The sequence below is a fragment of the Electrona antarctica genome, assembly GCF_951216825.1.
Source record: "Electrona antarctica genome assembly, chromosome: 1".
Lineage (NCBI taxonomy): Eukaryota > Metazoa > Chordata > Actinopteri > Myctophiformes > Myctophidae > Electrona > Electrona antarctica.
This window is the reverse complement of record NC_136806.1, coordinates 22,825,721-22,846,177: the sequence shown is the minus strand read 5'-3', so window position 1 is coordinate 22,846,177 and position 20,457 is coordinate 22,825,721. Positions and strand designations below refer to the sequence as shown.

At 44.9% G+C, this 20,457-nt stretch overlaps 1 protein-coding gene across 1 annotated transcript; it reads right to left on the bottom strand.

Annotated features, from left to right (window-relative positions):
* On the bottom strand, nt 1-13,908 carry LOC306921036 (uncharacterized protein). The gene is made up of 4 exons (XM_079498099.1): nt 13,244-13,908; nt 5,539-5,755; nt 3,658-3,888; nt 1-2,991 (listed from the first exon to the last, which is right to left on the bottom strand). Exons 1-4 carry the CDS (start codon nt 13,523-13,525, stop codon nt 389-391), a joined length of 3,333 nt encoding a protein of 1,110 aa, XP_079354225.1. The 5' UTR covers nt 13,526-13,908; the 3' UTR covers nt 1-388.
* Nucleotides 13,909-20,457: the final 6,549 nt, after the last annotated feature.

The window sequence follows — 20,457 nt, the reverse complement described above, 5'->3', positions numbered from 1 at the left end:
AATTGTATTCCACAAAAAGCCACATTTGTCTCAAATTATGTTTTAATATTACACATTGCAAAATCCTGAGCACTGTTTCAAGTTGGAGTATTTGCTTGATTTTGGCTATTTTATTTGGCCATTATGATTGTACTTCGAAGGCAGTAATTCCATCAAAACAAAAGAGGAAGCTCACATTCTCACAAAGCCATTGTCACTGAACAAAGTCACGGAGCAGCATGCAGAGAGGAGTGTGCGCAAACACACACTCATACACATCTTAGAGCCACAAACTGCAAATACTTAGGACAGTAGTGGCACTCCCTTTGAATAAGATAACGGTAATAGCTTTTTGATTGTAACATTTGTGAAAGAAAACAACTTGAGTTATGCATTCATTCGAAATGTTTCACTTCTTGGTCGATTTGCGTTTGAGACTCAGCGACCTCATGGAGCCAAACATTCTCCTTCCCAGGTCCCTCAACGAGCGAGAGCGCCGGAGGGGCATCCTTGTATGGGACGGAGAGAAGGAAGGCGAGGAAAGTGGCGGAGAGAGGGAGTGGCAGCTGCCCTCAAGGCTCTGAGAATGAGAGAGGTTGTAGAGACTGGCCGTGGAGGAGTCGTGATTGTCCTCCCTCCTTCCCCCTAACGGTCTCACCCCTTCCTCCAAAGTGAATTCCAGACCACCACGCCCCACATCTAGGGAGGACACCCAGTGTACACCCCTCAGGGGCACTTCTTTCTGGATACGAGGCCCCAGCATTCCCTGGGACCCGCTCCGGAACAGAGCCCTCCTGGTTAGCTTGAAGCTGGAACTGTGCTTCTCCCAGCCGGTCTTCTCAGTCTTGTTTGAGGAGCTGGGGGAGCCTTCTACTTTGGGTCTCTTGTCTTTTCCACTGGACATGGCCTTCGCCCTTTGATGTTCTTTCCTCCAGCTTCCGCTGCTATTTCTCCGCCTCCATCCATATCCATATTCTTCTCTGTCGATCTCCTCCTTTTCGCCCTCTAATTCTTTCCCCCGGAAACGACCCTCCAGGCCCCTCCAGAGTTTTTTGGAGGATTTCCTGGGCGTTGGGGCTGCCGTTTGTTCCTCCGCCTCTCCATCATTGTCCCAGGTAGAAGCATAATTCTCTCTGTTGCTGGTGAAGCTGCTAACTGTAGACGCTCTGATCAATTCGCGGGTCATGTGCTTCCCTTTGTAGAGACCCCCTCCCTCCGCCCTCCTACCACCCGTGCTTCCACTGCCCTGTCGGAGTGATCCTCCACGCGGTCGTATGCCCTGGTGATCCAGTGGCGAGCCTTCAGTCCGGAGCCGTGGCAGGGAACACTGGGTGGGAGCATCCCGCCGAAACACAGAGAGAGGTGTGGGACCGAGGGGGGAAGGCTGGAGAGGGCGTGGCGGGGAACGGCCCCTGTGTTGTGGGCGGTAAGCGGGGGAGGAGGCAGCAGAGGAGGGCGGGTCGGACGTAGACGGAGCGTGTTGGTAGTGGCAGTGTGAGGCAGTATAGTGGAGAGCTGGGGCATAAGCAGACTGATATGGGTGTACAGGGCTGCTTGAATGCGACAGCGGGGAGTGTAAGAGAGGAGGTGTGGGACTAGACTGAGACTGGGGGGAGTGTGACTGTGGGGTGAGGCCGGAGTGGGACTGTGGAGAATGGCTGACGCTGAGGGACAATTGTATGGGTCTCTGTGGATTTACGTCGGTTTCTAACGATGCACTGAGGAGGTGCACTCTAGAGTAGTCATGTGACTGCTCCTTCTGGGGCGGCAAGTTGCATCGGATGATCCCAGACCGTGGCCTTTGGCCCTTCCCCTCCTCGGCAGTGTCAGTCTGGAAGCAGTCAATGTCCAGCTCTACACCTTGCTCCATCAGCCCCACCACCACAGCTCTAGACAGGCCAGAGACGCGAGAGATCTCCCCCACCATGTGCGAGTCCTCAGTCAGCTTGGGGCTAGAGCCGGGCTCTTGGATCATGCTACTACGCTGAGATCCAGGAGCCGACTCTGAGTTCGTACCAACCACTGACATTCCAGGCCCTGATGCAGCATCACTGCTCCAATCCATAGAACGAGAGAAGGCAGAGTGGCCAGATCCACAATTGATTCCAAGACCTGAAGCAACTTCCAGACTCCGTTGGCTCAGGGTTGAGGGGCAGGTGGAGATGCGAGGCCGGGCTCTAGGAGCAGGGGTCAGGGTAGAAGAGGACAGAGAAGTAGAGGAGACTGTTGAGGAAGCGGAAGCAAAGTCACCTTTCAAAGCACCACAACTTCCATTTCTGGAGCTGTCCACCAAACCTGGGCTTGCATTTAAACCAGGAGTCAGGTTTAAGTTGAGGTTGAGATGCAGACTTATATTCACATCTTCCCCAGTTGCGGATGGAAGGTTCCCCAGGTTGATGGAGTTTCTGCTGGCTCTTTTCCCAATAGTACTCAGATTTACCCGGGCTGCGTTCCCCAGCAGGGACTTGCAGGGTGTGATGCTGCCCCCCGCCAGGGCGGACGGTGTGGTGCGGCTCTCGAAGGCGTACAGTGACTGTGTGGAGCCATGACCTCTCCCAGGTGTTCGGAGGCACCTGTGGTTGACTGAGCCTGGCGTGGTTGCCAGAGTAAGGTCAGATGTGGAGGAACCCACGCGACTGCGGTATTGGCGAGCCAACCTTGAGATGTACTGCTCTAGCTGGGTGAGAGAAGGAGGAGGCTGGTGGCATGGAAGGGCCAGGTTTGGGGTGGTGACTGGTGATTCATCATGCAGGACGGATGGTTCCTGAACATGCGCGGTGAAGAGAGGGCTCTGGAGTGCCACAGCGTGTAAGGGGCTAGGGTAAGGATACAACTCCTTGTTCCGACGGGACACGAGGTCCATGCAGTACCGTGGGTCCAACTGAGGTCTTGAATGACGGGAGAATGTGGAGGAAGAAGAGGTGGGGTCAAGGAGAGAGAGAAGGGACGAAAGATGAGGGTCACTGAGGCTGGAGCAGAGGTCAGACAAGAAGCTCAGACCTTCCAGGTCACCTAAGACGGGGGACAAGAGAAAGGGGAATTGGTATGTATTTTCAATTCATAATAATTCAACTGAAATGGATAGAAATAAGTGCAAACAGTAGTACAAGTACACGACTCAGAGTAGTAGCTCCACATCAATATTAAAGAGCAGCGGCAAGTGCTTTTAAGAGAACTAGGAGGCAGTTTGATGCACCCGTTTCCAATGCCATCAATGCATTGAAAGGGACACAATCACGATTAATCAGAGCATTGCATGCTCCAGTAGACGTGTCTACTGACCTACCAAGATCTCAGTAGGCTGCATTCTGTGTGTTGATCATGGCTACCAGCGACGACGCGCGTTGTCAACTGACTATGTGACTGGTTAAGACTTATATGAGGTTAGGGGACTTGTGTGGCTGGTTAAAACTGATATGAGGTTAGGGGACTTGCGTGGGTGGTTAAAACTGATATGAGGTTAGGGGACTTGTGGCCGGTTAAGACTGAGGTTAGGGTTAGATTTAGTGTTGGGGTTAGTAATGTCAGACAATGCGCTGCTGTCAAAACAGTAGCCATGATAAACACAGAATGCAGGCTTTCTTTTCCAAAACAAACACGATTTTATCCCTTTTTTAATACATTGATAGCATTCAAATCCACTATTTGATGAAGGAAATGTCAGGAGTCTCTCCTCACCGGACACTGGTCTCCCTTCTCTTGTGTCTGCTTCTCCCTGGCTGCCCTGTACTGCAGCCTGCTGCTGACCTGTGGCGTCTGACCACTGAGTGTCACTGTGGTCACCAGACAGAGGCCTCTGCTCCCACAACTTGAAGGGTCTGGCCAGTGGCACAGAGACTCCTTGAGCAGCCTCACTGGACACAGAGTAGCAGGAGTCTGACAGAGAGCTCCCACTCACTGAGTAGAAACCTGGAAGGAGAGGACAAAATATTTTAAATTAACGTGCGGCTTAGCGTAAGTTTCATTTTGGAACTTTTCATTCTGACATTTAGTAGAAACGAGCCGTTGGCACACCTACAAAGTGATGGGTGCATAAGTCGGGGACCGAACTAGCAGAAAAGAACTCTCTCACACACAGTCACAAAACCAAGTGACTTAGGAAGAAAGGCCTATTTTGGCCTAAGTCACACTCTTTACTAAAAGGGGCGGGATCAGCATGATCCTTTTCAATTAGGCAATTTTACCAGAGGTGGCCAGTGTCATGAGGAGCTGACTTAGCCCAAACATGACTCAGGCCATTAGTTTAAGGTTAGGTGACGATATGCAAAAATCTTTTTTGCAACATTTTCCCAGTGAAGAAAATGGAAGTGGGGGCCTCCAAGACGTGTACAATATAGTGTGATATACAGGTATATGAAGTGTCATTGGATCCCCATGCAAAGTAGGTGGCTATGAACAAGTAAGTGGGTGCTTAACTTAACTCAAAAAACGTGTTGAAAGTAACTGAACTAAACCTTCCAAGAAAATAAGGAGTATTGGCGCCTGCTGTAATGGAGAAAGCAAATGTTGTGTTTGGGCGTACTAGAGATAACATGAGACAAGAATAGAAGTGGGAATGGCTATGAGTTGAGCAACAACAAGGACTGAACCCAGGGTTGGATTTGCTGGTGGGGATTGGGGAGGAAATCCATGCCTCTGCTAGTGCAGTTCACTTTTATTAGCAGTGGGGATATGTTTTGGGAAATGTAAACTGTCTGATGTTTATCTATTTTTGCTATAACACAATTTCATAAAATATACTATATGTTCACCATCTCAACCATGATGTCCCTATTTTGGGCAAAGTTTAAATGATACAAACATAAAAAGATTCAACACGCTCAAGTGTCGTGACAATACGTGTGGTGAACTTGTAGATTGGCTAGTTTTGCAATATGTCTACGACTAAGTATATAGGGCTTAAGTGGGTAAGTCGATGATGTTGATTTACAAATTGAACCCTAAGTGCAACATTGACAGTAAAAAAAATAAAGGAAGATGAATGACTGAGCACTAATTTGAGACAGCTGCGTGAGAGGAGTAAACAAGGTTTGGGTTAATATTTAATGGGACCTATCACACCCAGGCCAAGGTGAGCTACTTTCAAGAAACCACAACAGGCAGTATTAGCTATCATTTCGTCACTGTCAGGTGGAACACTTGAATGCCCCAAACAGTTCACATTCAGGAAATTGAAAAAAATAAACTGTGTTCCAATGTATACAAGACCACACCACTTTCAACATGGCGCCCCCGTTTTAGGCATGTCATTATAGGCAAAATAGTTTTGTAGCATCATTACGCGTAGTGATAAAACAGGACATTATGAAAATGATTTTTCTGAACATAGCCAGTCCTGAGTAGGCTAATATATATTAATACCAAGTGCACTAAAAGCTGTGCAGAAATCTGCACAAAGAAATCGTTTTGGCTAACTCTGGTCACTAATAATTTAGCCCAGATATTTGACGTATCTGAAGTACTTGAGATTATGGACAATCACCAATTAAAAAAAGTGTGTGTGTGTGTGTGTGTGTGTGTGTGTGTGTGTGTGCGCGTGTGCGTGTGCGTGCACGCTACCTGAGCTAGGTCTGGAGTCACTGTCCACTTGAGCTGTACCACTTGGGTCTGGCGTTGGGGGAGAGAGCAGATCAGAGGGTGCATCCCAGGACAAAGTAGACCATCTTGAATTAATACTACTTCTGGAATTGACTTGCCCCTCCACTGGGCTCTCTCTGCTGTCCAATTGGGTGGTCTGACAGGGTGGAACCACAGTATCTGAGCCGGGAAAGGGATCCTGAGAGAAAACAAAAACACAAACGTGAGGAGGCTGTGTTGAAAGAAAGCATGATTTGACTAGTCTCATTGAAGTCAGTTTATATAATATATTCTATAGTAATATATTCAGGCATTCTTCTTCCAACGTAATAATTAAAACGTACAAAAATACCCAAATACCTATGTGACACCTAAAAGATCTGTAAGCTACTTCTAATACAGAAACGACATGTAAAAGTGATTTAATTATATGTCCCCCCCAACCATGCTTGACTTCATGACTTCATCAAGAAAGAATTTAGCCTGTTTGCACTTAAAGCTGGCGATGAAAACCTGAATGGTGGCTGATGACAGACAGCCGAACCCCAGGGCAGACAATGTTGAAACCAACGACTCCTAAACTTCTATGGACGTCTTTGATAGAACATGCAAATACGGAACATGTTCTACCAAAACACCTGTCACTTTATAAGTGCAAGAGTTAGATCTGTCATGCCTCCACTACGGTGCAGGTGAAGAAGTGTGACCGAGCAGCACCTTCAATTCCGACAGCGCTATACTAGTCTACAACATGTCTTCATAGGCCTTGACGTAATTAGAGACCATTGGGAACAGAAGTATAGGTTTGGTCGTCCATAATATTGCCATCCATACACGCAAACAACAGTGACGTCACCACTGAGACACAGAGGTAATAATTAAGTATAACTACTTTGCTACTCTGCACTGTGAGTACTCTTACCGGGGGAGGATCTACTTTACGTGAGTATGTTTATTTCGTTTAATTTGTCTACTATTATTTGTACTCCAGTACAATTTTAAAGAAGCCATTACTCCAATACATTTACCCATGCCCCCTCAAATAACTTATTACATTGGCATTCTAAGGCAAGCCAATGATGATCAGATGTGATTGCTTCCAAGGAAGTTGGCAACAGTAGATCATCACCCATCATGGCTATAGAGTACTGTATCCTGTAAAAACTAATTGAAGTAATGGGCTGAAATATTGTATTTGTCATTCGGGAATGAAATCTCATGCAGTATTCTAAAATGTGCCCTCAAATTTCAGACAAATAGTGATAGTTTCTTCTTTTTTTTTTTAAACCTGTAAGACAGTACAGGCTTTTGCCTTCGTTAAGACTTTTACTCAAGTGGTATTCTGAACAGTGACTTTCACTTTTACTGTCATTTCAGTGAGGTACTTTTTTATGTTACAGAACAAAACAGCAAAACAGTAAATAGGAGAAAAACAAGGAAATATAAATGCTTATCTCTATATTTGTACTCAAGGTTTTTTTCACCACTGCTGAGGCCCAAACAGCAAGAACAGCAGCCATTTGCTACTTGATTAGGTGAGTAATACCATTTCCCAGATTAGTGTGGGCTTGGTCCAGCATGAATGCCCCCCGTTACACAGAATCCGCATGAGCTATACATTAGGCTGATCGAGTTGGGACAACAAAAACATTGTCGGTAGCGGTTGGTGTTGATCAATCCCCTTACTACTGAGGAAACAATACAGGTAGGGACTCACTGCTGAGCTTAAAGAAGAGAGACCGCAAGGGGGTAGAGGAAGTAGAGAGGAGTGGATTTGGAGGATAATGGCAAAAGACAGATGACGTAACAAAGACCAGCAGGAGTGACAGAAGGGAAGGGGATGCAGGGGGATGGAGGAAGGGGCAGAAAGGAAGAAAGCGTGTTAGACTTTAACCTGTCTTAAAGCTTATCTCCTCTCACCCCTCTTAGGGAATGTCATGGCATTTGGGTCCCATTTACCATTTTACTGGAAGTTTGTATTTTTCTACACTTTGTGCGTTTAGTCATGAGAGTCAGGGCTGAGTGGGTGAGTGCAAGAGAGAGAGCAAGCCAGCAAGGTAGAGAGGGAGAGAATGAAAAAAAGGAGTGACTCACTAATGTGAAGGAGCTGTGTGTGTGTGTGTGGGGGGGGGCTGGGAGGGGGTGGTTGCCGGGGTAAAGACAGAAGGGCATCTTGAAGGACCCCCCCCCACCCCACCCCCGCTTGATAAATAACACCCCACCACCACGACACACACGTATATTATATTCTTCCAGGCAGCCACCCCCTCTTCACCATAGCTACAGCTGTTCTCTGGTGCACCCTCTCTCTCTCTCCTCTCCTCCCACACAGAACTAAAACACCAACAGGCCCAGTGAAATATTTAACCCATCCTGGACCACTAACATTTCTGACACAATGCATGCTAATCATGTTGTATCTTCAATACAGATCAGATGGATACCTTGCCATCTTCTTAAGTTGTCACAAAATGCCGTCTCTCACTCTCTCTATAATGCTTTCACTCTGATGCTTTAAAAGAATGCATGCATAAACACACAGTCTCGGATAGTTACATCTACCCTTGTAACCTTTAACCGTGACTTCAACCAACACGTGGCTAACCATCACGCTTATCCTAACCCCAACTTAATCCAAATTACTGTAAAGCCACTCTAGAATATTAGCCACTCAGAGAAGGACCTGCATAATGTCCTCAATTTAATTTAAAGATGATTTTCTGCATCTTTCAATCCATATAGCCGACAGACATTTTAGGGACACATCCAACACACAAATGCACATCAATATTATCCCTTAGCAACATAATGCAATGCACATTTTGCCGTATAATGTTACATGGAGAGGAGCATGTGATCAAATCATAGAGACTGACAGACAGGCAGGTGGGGGTCTGCAGACTCTGCACAGAGCTCTGCTGTAATATGATATCCCTCTCTGAGGGAAAGCAGCACAGCCATTTCCCCCACCGGAACAATATGTACAAAATGCATAGGCTGATTTGATAATAACAGGAATGCATACCTGCATTAAGTGATACAATTCACCCAGATATTAGCGTTTTCTTTTGTTTGTTTTTTAGAAACTGAGGAAATGTGGCTGATATGTTTGTTAGTTTGACAAAACAAAAGGATGGAAACAGCATATTAGAGAGAGATTTACTTTCTTGTAGCACATGGTGCAGAATGTGTCTGTCTAATACATAATTAATGAGGCTGTATTAAAGGTAAAAGATCATGACATCCCATGCTTTTTTAACTTTCACTATTTCCGGTGGTAATGCATTTTAACGGGTACAAAATGTGTTTTGAATTGTGATTCAATGAAACAAATGTATAATGTTTTCACTGAGCTTTCAGAAGAATCCTGCAACAAGCCAGAGACAAAAGAAGTTTCACTCCAGAAATCAAGGTAAATAGCTTTCCTTGTAAGACGATGCTTTCAAATCCCAAAGCAAATTCTAAAACAGACTCATGACATGTGGTCTCAGGACAAGAGTTCACTTTGTGGCAGTAAAGGTAGCGACACACACACCACCTGAGGCAAGCAGCCCAGTCTAACTTGAAGAATTCAATTTCCAACGAACAAATACTGGAGCTTGGCAGGTTTGTTCATTCAACAGGGTATGAAAAACCAACACTTATCAGTGTACCACTGGTTTGTCCAACAAAAGAAAGGTACAGACTAGAGGTACAGAAAACAGTGCTGTTTTACAGATATCACACCCAGTGCTGGTATCAAATTCCCAGCAAAACCAAACTGGTGAAGCAACCCGCTGTGTTTCATTATCGCCAGGAGTGTGTGTGTGTGTGTGTGTGTGTGTATGTGTGTGTGTGCAGCTAATAATGCAGACAACCAATCAGCATACAGTATGTCTTGTGCATGGACAGCAGGCCAAGGACCTCAATTCCTGAATATTTTCCAAATCGGTCAAGGGTCAATGACAATTATCTAATTTTTATATTTAATAATAATTTCAGATATACAAACTTTATGCTGCATATTTTGCACTGCACTGTTTTTTTCATCTAGTTTGTTGAAATCATCCCACAGCACACTCACAAGTTGCCAACAGCAGCAACTTAAGAAAACTCCTGTAAGCATGAAGATGTGCACTCACACATTGCATACTGTTTCCTCTCGTTTGGAAAACCATAGCTACTGTATTTGATTTTTATTTTGAACTTTTTTAATGGGCTATTTTGGTTTAATTTAGACCATTTAGATTTTTGAAACGGATCATTAAAAAGTAAAAAGATATTAAAATATACGCCCATTGATTTTCCATTTTATGCCACATTCTTAATTCTGACTGAGTTAGTCTTCTAACAGAATTTAGAGTCCCGGCAATTGGCCATGCTTTCACCAAAAGTAATATAGTCTTATGTAGCGACACTTGAAACCATAACCATAAGCATACTGGGTTTGAAAATAACATGTTTTGGGTGATGTGATTGGGACAGAGAGGAAGATTGAGAGACTTGGACGATAATGTGTATGAGAGGACAGTAGAGAATTAATGTATAACAGAAAGGGAGGACAGTAGACAATGAATGTGTATGAGAGAGAGGTTAGACAATAGACAAAGTATATGAGAGATACATACAGTAGAGGATAATTTGAGATTTGCACTCTACTGAGTGAACATTTACATTTTAAGCTATTTTTCACCCATTCATGTAGAGACACCTCAGCCTGGTCATATACAAAACAATACAACTTTTTGTATATTCTGACCAGACTCCAGACACAACTTCTGCTGGCCAGAGGATGATACGGTCATGTTAGCAGCAATGGAAACAAGAACAACACATAACTCATCTCCATTTACGCAAAATGTATGCTAGCGTTGGCAAAGTTCCAGCTTGGACAGAGGGCAGCATGCCAGCCAACTCTGCCTTCGGAGGTGAGGATGACTAATGCCGTTCTGCCTCACTGTAGGATGCCTCAACGCCACAGGGTGATCCACACTGGAGATGTATAGGTGGGTGGTGTTGGTGAGAAAGGCAGGCTGCACATTATGGACATTGCCTGGATTCCCTCATTTCAAAATGAAGGCGATTCATTTCACTGCACCAGGGAAACAGTTTTTTTATGTTATTGTAATTTGTCCCCTTTTATTATTAGCGTTTCATATTGTATCCTCTATGGGTTTTGTTTCACATTGTTGTCACATTGTCTGTGAACAGAATACACTGTTTTACAATGGTCTGATTTAAACATAGTGGAACACACTATATTATGTTGATTTACCTACTGTGGGCAATGACGACAGGAATACAAATCAATTATAGATTTTGTTTACAGGGTTTCTGGTAGCTCAGCCAGATTGGGCACACATTGACATTGTATGCTCCCACTGAGCATGAGGACCTGGGTTTTTTAATCTGACTGTGGACTGTTTTATTGTAAGCCTCTCCTGTCTCTCTGTCATTGGTTTCCTGTCTCTCTACAGTCTACACTGACCTCTGAAATAAAGCCCCCCCCCCCTTAATTATGTTCAATTTACACCCCATCTAATATTTCTAGATTAATATTACTAACACTTGAACCTGTGACCTCACCAATTTGTCTAGGTAATATACAGACAGCAAATGGAGAACCGATTTACTGACGTCATTCGTGGACCCAAATAACCTGGATGTGTAGTTTTATGAAGCAACCTTACCGTGAGAAACTCCCCACTGGGTACTCACAACCGCCATTGCTGTGTTTTCCTAATTCCGTCTCTATGGAGTAGATCAAATTCTTCATCTTGGTGACATCACAGCGGTTCTTAATTCGCTGGGTTCAGGTTTGTGGAGAAAGTGGTTCAGGTTCACACACACTGAATGGAGGTCATGAAAACAGCAGACTATCCTCACAGAGAAGGTTCAGGTTGTCTTAGTCCTCTTTTCAGACCTTGTCTTTGTGTATTATATATCAACCCACATTCTCCACATTCTCGGCACAATAAGAGCTGTAGATCATTTTCACCACAAGGTTGGGAAAGGGGTCAAAAGCGCGCGTGTGTGTGTGTGTGTGTGTGTGTGTGTGCGCGCGTGTGCGTGCGTGTACACACTATGTGCATACACTGTGTGTGTTAGCATGTGCTGGTTTGTGTTCAGGCAAAAAGGGGAGAAGCAGGGATTGTATTATCAACTGTGTATGGTACGTACATATGCACGCCCACTCCCATGTGAATGTTTGAACAGTCCCCTGAGTTATCTCATCCGACTACGGGAAAACTGCACTTTTGGTCCAGAGAAAGAGGATCACAGCCAGGGTCACACTTATAGAACGGACCTTCACACAATTCAGTCAGAGAGTGACTGTGTCTTCAGTTCAGACCAGTGTGTTCCACCAGTAAATAATGACTCATGTTGCCAGTCATTGTGTCATTGCTTTAGCTGTCCTATGAGCCAATGAGTTCTGGGGAGTATTAGTACTGTAACTGTAGGCTATATTATAACTTCAAGTTCATTGTCACATCGTAGGTTTACACAGGTAACAGAATAGGTGAAATTATTTTCTACACTAGCTTCCACAAATTGTGGTTTCAGAAGATAATCATGGGGAAAGGAAAATGTCAAATAGAAAAACAACCATATCAATTATACATAAGATCTGTACTAAACAAATGTAATAGTAATAAGGAAGAGTCGGCAGACTGAGTACCACAGTTACTTGTGCAAGTAAGAGACATCACGACACTTAGCAGCAGTTATCAAGTATGGAGTTCAGTGTATGGAGTATATCCACAGTCGAAATAGAGTAACAGTATAGTCACAGCCATGTTTGTGCCACAGGCACAGGCACAGACTCAGTCTAGGTCTTGTATTTCTATATATTGTTACCTGTTCTAGTTTTTTATGTTGCCTTTCCCAGCTGTATCTAATGTGTAATACTAATCAGTCCTCATGTGTATATTTGTCTTGTTCCCCAGTCAGTCCTTGTATAGTCATCATCATTGTTATGTTCATGTTAGTCTGTGATTGTGACGTTTTCTCTATTAAATCACCCAATGTTGGGTTTTGAACTCTGCCAGGTCTGCCTGCCTTGCTGTCCTGCATTTGGGTCCTCACCACACCACCATATGTGACAGTATGTATGTATATAATATATATTGCCAGAATTCGCACTACTAGTCATAAGTGATAGTACCAATGTGTACAATAAGCTATTCATGTTTACATCTACATTGAGATTATGAATTATAAACCATCAGAGATTTTGGTCAAACACTCACAGTAACAGATGTCTTAAATGCTCTCCAGTATTATGGAGATACAAGACAAGACATAGACATTAGACCGTAGTAGCCTACTAGCTACTCGTCCCCCCCCCCCCCCCCCTATTCATTCCAATAGGCTACATGTGTCGGATATCCAAATTATCCATATAATCACATAACTTCATGCAGTACAGTATGTGGTACTGTATCCCTGACCCGAATGACATTACTTACACGTGACGGTCAAATACTGTTGTATAATTAATCTCATGCTGCATGCATGGTCGGTTGGTCTATCACCATCTGAACCAATTGGGTATTCAGGCACAGCCATGTGCAGCCGGGGCCAGCGACAGCTGAGCTGCATCGACAATGGCTTGTTGGCAGATCACCATCATCCCTGCATTCATATTTAATAATTGTGTCAAGTGGAGATCCGGGCTATAAGCAAGAAGACAGACGGGCGGACTGACCTGTTGCCGGCGGGTTGTCGCAGCAGCAGAACCCTGGTCGGTGTCGGGGGCAGTAGAGCTCTGGGGGTTTCCCAACGTGTCCACCACCACCTCCCGCTGAACGACGGGGCCGGTGTATGAGGATCCGTCCACCAGCAGCACGGAGTCCACCATCTCCAGGTGCTTGCACCTGAGAAGCTCCAGTTCCAACACCCCTGCCAGCGTGGCTTTGAGACGTTCGTCGATCCGGACGCGCTCGGTTCCGGACCAGAGAGAATTCACACAGCTGCGGCGCCCGGCCATTCTTCTAGTCTAGTGTGTGTGTGGGGGCTGGCTGGCAGGGGCAGGATGCACTGCACTGCTGCTGTGCCGCTCCGCTCCTCTTCACTGGCCGTCGCTCGGTTACGGTGGAATGGCTGGATGAATGAATGGGCTACGGTCCAGCAGTACCAGCCACCAGTGCAACATATGTTCGGACAATCGACAATAGCGACATTGTAGACACGACTTGCATCTCGAATTAATACGATATTTGGCTAAATACGCGGATACGGGCGGCTCACCATCGCATCCTGATCCCAGACTAGTGCCTGCCTTTCCCCGTCAATTTAGCTGACTGGCAAATGGCAATTTGATTAATACATCCACATGTAGCTGCTGAACTAGGAAGGATAACGAACCATGTTTCATATTAATCCATTCAGATTGCGTGTTGGCGTGTCTTTCTTTTTATTTTGGGACAAAAATCCCTATCCATGATCCTATCCTAGGAGTTGTGCGTGCATTTCACAACAGATCATTGGTAGTCAGTGCGTGCGGTGCAACAATGCTGATAGATAACGTTACATGTGGGATCAAGAAAAAAAGTGTGCGGTGAGGAGGAGCCAATGCACCAGAGCCAGTGAGCCACCATGTGATTGGCTAGAGAAGTTTTTCGAATGGACGCATGAAATCACTGCTCAACTTATGAATATATAGCCTTATTAGCCTATTATTATTCTTGGTCTACTCTACAGCAGACCAAAACGGCTCAGTGCTCAATTCGATTTACTTTTTATTTGTCATTTTCATGTTAGCATTTAACATCTTAAAATCTAGAAGAATTGAAAAAAAATGACATACATCCAACTTAATAATCAAGCAAGATATACAGTCAAACAACCCAGGTGCCATTTTTTACACGATCCTCTCAATTTATTTTTAATAATACTAGAGCGGTGCCCGTGGGGAAGGCCTACTTGGAGTGATGCTAAGTGTAAATGCAGACGGAGTACACCTCCTGTGGGTGTGTGAAGGCCTTTTTGGGTTGGCCGATAGTCTCGACACCGGCCACTGCACCCCCTGCGGTGCCCGTTGGGCACTGGCCTACTTGGAACGATGCAAGTTGGAAATTAATGCCCCACCCAGATATTATGTCCAAATATGGAGTATGCAGCCAGCTTGTGGAGTTCTGTGTCAGCCATGCTGAGTGTTGTGAGGTGTTGTGAGTGTTGAGAGGTCAGAACAGGCCAGCTCCATATATGGACACTGGGCAGGGGCCCGGTCCAGATCCCGGGCCTTTTTGGAGTGGTTCTGGACAACGGTGGGTCCGACCGACTCGACACCGGGCATTGCACCCCCTGCTGTGCTGTGGAACGCGTCTCGAATTTGAAGTTGGTGGGGCTAACGGTTCTCGAGTTACATGGATACATACATTCATACATACATTGTGTGTGTGTGTGTGTGTGTGTGTGTGTGTGTGTGTGTGTGTGTGTGTGTGTGTGTGTGTGTGTGTGTGTGTGTGTGTGTGTGTGTGTGTGTGTGTGTGTGTGTGTGTGTGTGTGTGTGTGTGTGTGTGTGTGTGTGCGTGCTGTACAGGCATTGCATGGACCATGCATACATACATACAGAGACTTAATTGGTGCATTTATAGATAGATAGATATATAAATAAGTAATAACTGTTGTCGTTACAGCTTGGGACAACTTCAAGCTAATATTTTATTTTTTAAGAGTTGAGACTACAGTTTGATTGATTGAAATATTTATTAACAGTTTGCAGAATGGGTACATTTCACATGAAAGCACAACTCAATACAAAGACTGTTACTGTGGACGACACAGTGATAAAGCATTACATTTGTTTACAACAGGGTCCACCATTTTCAATTCATCAGAACATTTAAAGACGAACAAATATACACTTAAAAAAAAAAAAAAACAGGAAATCATGTAAGGAGGTAAAAATGGAAAAGAAACAAACAGTAAGGGGAGGGGGGATTCAGATTTTACGGGGGCCAGTTTCGAATTGCAGCCGTCCGTCAGTGCCCTTTAGAGCGGTTTTGAAGGAGTAAAGGGATTCGTATGTCTTAATGGCTGTTGGTAGGGCGTTCCACATTTTGTTGGCATAGGAGCGAAATTAATTTAGTCCCTTGTTTGTGCCGAATCTGGGTTGCACATGGTTTGTTGCAAATGCAATTCATTATTATTATTATTTTTTGAACTCCCTCTGGTGTTGTGGGTGTGAACTTCGTTGACATTGAGGAAGTATTTAGACAGGTAGGCCTACATGGGTATTTTGGTGGTGTAGCGAATCTTGTGGACCAGTGCACATGATGTACAAATTCATTATTTACTACAACATGATACCCAGTCACAGAGGTGGGTCCCTGAACAGGCATGCTGCATGGGCCCAGGGGTCCACTGTCCAAAGGTCAAGATGACTGGCCCCACCATTATAACCACTGTGACTGGTCCAGGATATTCGTCAGATATTGATCCCCATAATAAGGAAAACGAACAAATTGTATCCCGAATCTTTCTCTAAAATAAAACCCACTATACTTTCCCCATAAAATAAACGAGCATAAACTTCACTTCTACCTATTCCATATCATGAGTAGGCCTAAATAATTACTACTATATTTATATAAAGCAAGTGTTCGTGTACATATTAGATACATATTAAAATCCTTTTATGATAATCATTCGAAATAAAAGTAGGCTACTCCGTTCAGATTGGATATCAGAATCAAGGTTCAAGGTTAATAATAATACATTTTATTTATAAGGCGCCTTTCAGGGCACTCAAGGTCGCCGTACAGGTTAAAAACAGTTGACACAAAACACAGTTAAAAGCAAAACAAAACTAGGGCACAGCTTGCAGCAGAGGTCAGCCATATGCCTGCCTAAACAGGTGGGTTTTGAGGTGAGTTTGGAATATGGTGATTCCATGTTTCTGATGTCAGGGGGGAGGGGGGAGGGAGTTCCAGAGGTGGGGGGCAGAGCGGCTGAAGGCTCTTGACCCCATGGTGGAGAGACGGGCTGGGAGAACTTTCAGGGTGATTGCGGAGGCAGACCTAAGAGACCGGGTGGGGATGTTGACATGGACATGGTCAGACAGGTATGGGGGGGCGAGATTATGGATGGCCTTGAATGTATGGAGAAGGATCTTGAAGTCGATGCGGTATTTGATGGGGAGCCAGTGGAGTTGGTGAAGTACAGGGGTGATGTGACTGATGACAGGGGTTCTGGTGACGATGCGAGGTTGTACTTTATTTTTACATCTTGTGTAGTAAAACTTATTTTTGTTTGGCTTCCTTCCAGTTCCAGGAAGCTGTCTACCGAGCAATCTTAATGTTGCTCTGGAGAGGGAAGTCTGGAGCACTCTGGTGGAGCTGTTGCCCCCGTGACCCGACTACAGATAAGCGGTTGAAGATGGATGGATGGATGGATGGATTCCTTCCAGGATGCGGAAATATAGATTTAATTTTATTATGCACGTTCTGTTCTGCTTTTTTGCAGAGCTGCACACGGACAGTAGACGGATCCAATATGATATCGGGCTGATGTAACACTATGTTTTAACCGTAAATTACGAGACGATTTAACTAAATCATTACAAAACTCAGTAGCCTACTACAGGGAAATAATGTTAAATTATTAGATTATTTTTATTTTCAAGGCATTCTTTTCACTGGCCCCACCGGGCAAGTGCTTTGTTCATTATGGTGGCCCTGATGGTTTAAAAAGTACATCCAGGCCGTCGACCGATCTATGATAGTCTGTTTAAGCAAAACACTGTATTGTACTGCAGTCTGCGCAGCTTATGAAACTATCTCGTATTTTGACACAACTTGCTTTTGTTTTTCTTTATCTGAGAAAAAATATGACAAGAAGATATCAAAAGAGAGTGTTATATAAACAGTGTGCAGGTGTGGGGGGCGGGAGGGGGCTGAGGCATTGTCAGGACCAGGAGCCCATGTATAGACTGGGCCAGTCTTACCTAAACATTAAAGGATGTCAATGCAGGAAGCCTAATGTATATAATCTGACACATGAACAAAATATTGTGTGTGTGCGTGTGTGCGCGTGTGTGTGTATAGTGTAATAGACCTATAATACAAATATTATTATGAAGAGTGCTCTAAATATTGTTTTCCTTTCAAAGTTGTCATGCTTCCGAAACTCTTGGCTGATTATATGTGTTTAGGTTAATAATATAGTGAAAACACTGCCTCTAATGCCCTCCCTCTCCCCTTGGCCAAATACACATCTACTACAATGCAAGCTAAATGTAGTGTTCAACCAGCAGAGGGCAATCTTTGCCTGGCCTACTGCATAGCCTGACCTGAATTCTAAAACAAAACCTCCATTCTTCAGTTTGTGTCTTCTTCATCAGTGGTGATAGGCTACTCAACACCAGTCAAAGTATTGAATACTTCTGGTCAAAATGTACTCTACAAGTGCAAGTTGCTCTGTCAAGTTTGTTTTAGGGCAGCGGTGGCCGAATCCCCGGACCGGCACGTTAAAATTACCACCGCTGAAGTGCCCTTGAGCAAGGCATTGAACCCCTACCATGAAATGTTCTATGATTTCTATGTTCTATGTATCTTGAAGAAACATGCTATATTATAAGCATGAATATCATGCTTATGAATATGGTCATATCACATTCACTACTCAATACTTAAGTATAGTAATTTTTCACATAATAAGTTAAATAGCAGTGGCCATATAGCCAACATGTCACGCAGACAAAGAATTTAAAGCAATTCATCATCTTGGGAACACAGCATAATAAAATTAATCGTATGCGTTAGGTTGGGTATTTGAGGTCAGAATTCTGAAGAAAAAGGAATCTGTTGTCCATGGTTTTAGATTCTAATCGTGTGTGTGTGTGTGTGTGTGTGTGTGTGTGTGTGTGTGTGTGTGTGTGTGTGTGTGTGTGTGTGTGTGTGTGTGTGTGTGTGTGTGTGTGTGTGTGTGTGTGTGTGTGTGTGTGTGTGTGTGTGTGTGTGTGTCCTTTTCTTTTTGAGCAGTGCCAAGTGCTCCTAACTGTGTGTGTCATGTCCGATTAGTCCAATTAAGACCACACTGAAGAGAGAGGCCAGATCAACCCCTCTTCACTGGAGGAAATTCCTGTCGTGACTGCTCCTCACAGGGAGTGCAGTATATGTTAAGCCAGCGCACACAACACCGTGCAGCAAAGCGTGCAAAGAGGCATCATGCCAGGATCGGACTATACAGCCACCAGACGACTCACAAATAGGAGAAGATGGTCATCATCGGACACATGGACAACCACAAGCGTGACCTATTGACCCCTGCAGCTGTTTTGAGCAGTCAGCTAAGTGGGGTCGCATTGGACGGTCAATGGGTCACACACACACACACACACACACACACACACACACACACACACACACACACACACACACACACAGGCCCGGTTCTTCCTACAGGCCGACGAAGCAGGCCGCTTCGAGCGCCATGGGGGAGGGGGGCGCCCAGTGTCCCCCCAGTGCCCCCCCAGTGCCTCCCCAGTGCCTCCCCAGTACCTCCCCAGTGTCTCCCCAGTGCCAGTGTCCCGCCAGTGCCTCCACAGAGCCCCCACAGTGCCTCCCCAATGGACCCCCAGTGCCTCCACAGTGTCCCCCCAGTGCCTCCATAGTGTCTCCTCAATTTTTGGGACAGAGTAAAAATAAAAATAAACTGCGAAAAATCCTGCTTGGGGCGCCAGATTGCTCAGGACCGGCCCTGCACACACACACACACACACACACACACACCAGGAAGGAGGGGTAATTACAACCCTGTGCTTAAGTCAACAACTGACTCCAACGCACTGCTCACTTTCCAGGTGAGATTCTTTGCAAGCATATGACTTTCACTACATTTCAAATGGAAATGTACTTTTGAGCCGGCCAATCTGTGGAGAGGAGCAATTCCCCACAGCAGCAGGCACTCTTCAGTCTCATGATGGCACAGGTCTCCTCCACTTCTCATCAACTCTCCACCTCAGAACACAGGAAACAACAGATAATACCAAATACAAAATAACCTAACTGGCTGTAACTGGACCCAAACGTACAAAAAATACATTCAACCCTATAAGTCTTTCCAGTCCACCACTGGCTGAGCCTAGTGCCAAGTGCATGTCGGCAGAAATGAACTGAGTTGAGCCCACCCGCACACCAACCTACCTCAAAGAACCCAGTGGCACTACAAATCACTGTACCTTGATGATCCCTTTCCCATCTGCTCCTTTTCACTCAGTGTTTACTGAAATCCATCAATCCTCATTTATTTTAAAGCTTAACCTTGTGGAGTTGTACATAATCATTTTTGGCAAGCGGCACCATTGTGAGACGTAATACAAATTAGCCCAAAAGAATGATTGGCCAGGCCCATTGGGCAGCTTTTGCTCAAATGTCCAGGGGGAGGGTGCATCTTAACTGGGGACATAATAGTTGTTCCTGGATTGATTTTACTAGAGTTTCATGAGGTAAATATAAGTCATTGCAATGTCCTGCAAGAGTGGACGCTGATGGAGGTTAGAGGTCTACTGGTGGAGACACTGACGCTGTTGTCTAACTGCCTTATTATTATGTTCCATTTATGCTTCTCAGTGGTCGGGATGCCCTAATTACATTAGCCTGGTTGGGATGCCCTAATTAAATTTGTGTGTGTATACATGTTTGCATGTGCACTTGTGTGTATGTCATTGTGTGTGTATGTTTGTGTGTGAGTGTGTCAGCAGCACTAATGTCTCAGCTCGATGTGAGAACACTCAATGAGGTAACTAGTATGTGTGAAGCTGGTCTGAACTAATAAGGACACACACACACACACACACACACACACACACACACACACACACACACACACACACACACACACACACCACATGCTGGTCACCAGGACAAGGAGTGTGCCTTTGTTTGTTGGTGTCACATTTCGACCCCTCCCTGCACT

What these genes read in the sequence shown, in the direction of transcription:
- LOC306921036 (XM_079498099.1), bottom strand. Translation starts at nt 13,525, where the DNA reads ATGGCCGGGCGCCGCAGCTGTGTGAATTCTCTCTGGTCCGGAACCGAG. An exon ending in TGACTCCAGACCTAGCTCAG is followed by an intron (nt 3,889 to 5,538) that starts GTAGCGTGCACG and finishes CTCTCCTTCCAG; the next exon opens with GTTTCTACTCAGTGAGTGGG. An exon ending in AGAAGGGAGACCAGTGTCCG is followed by an intron (nt 2,992 to 3,657) that starts GTGAGGAGAGAC and finishes CCCCCGTCTTAG; the next exon opens with GTGACCTGGAAGGTCTGAGC.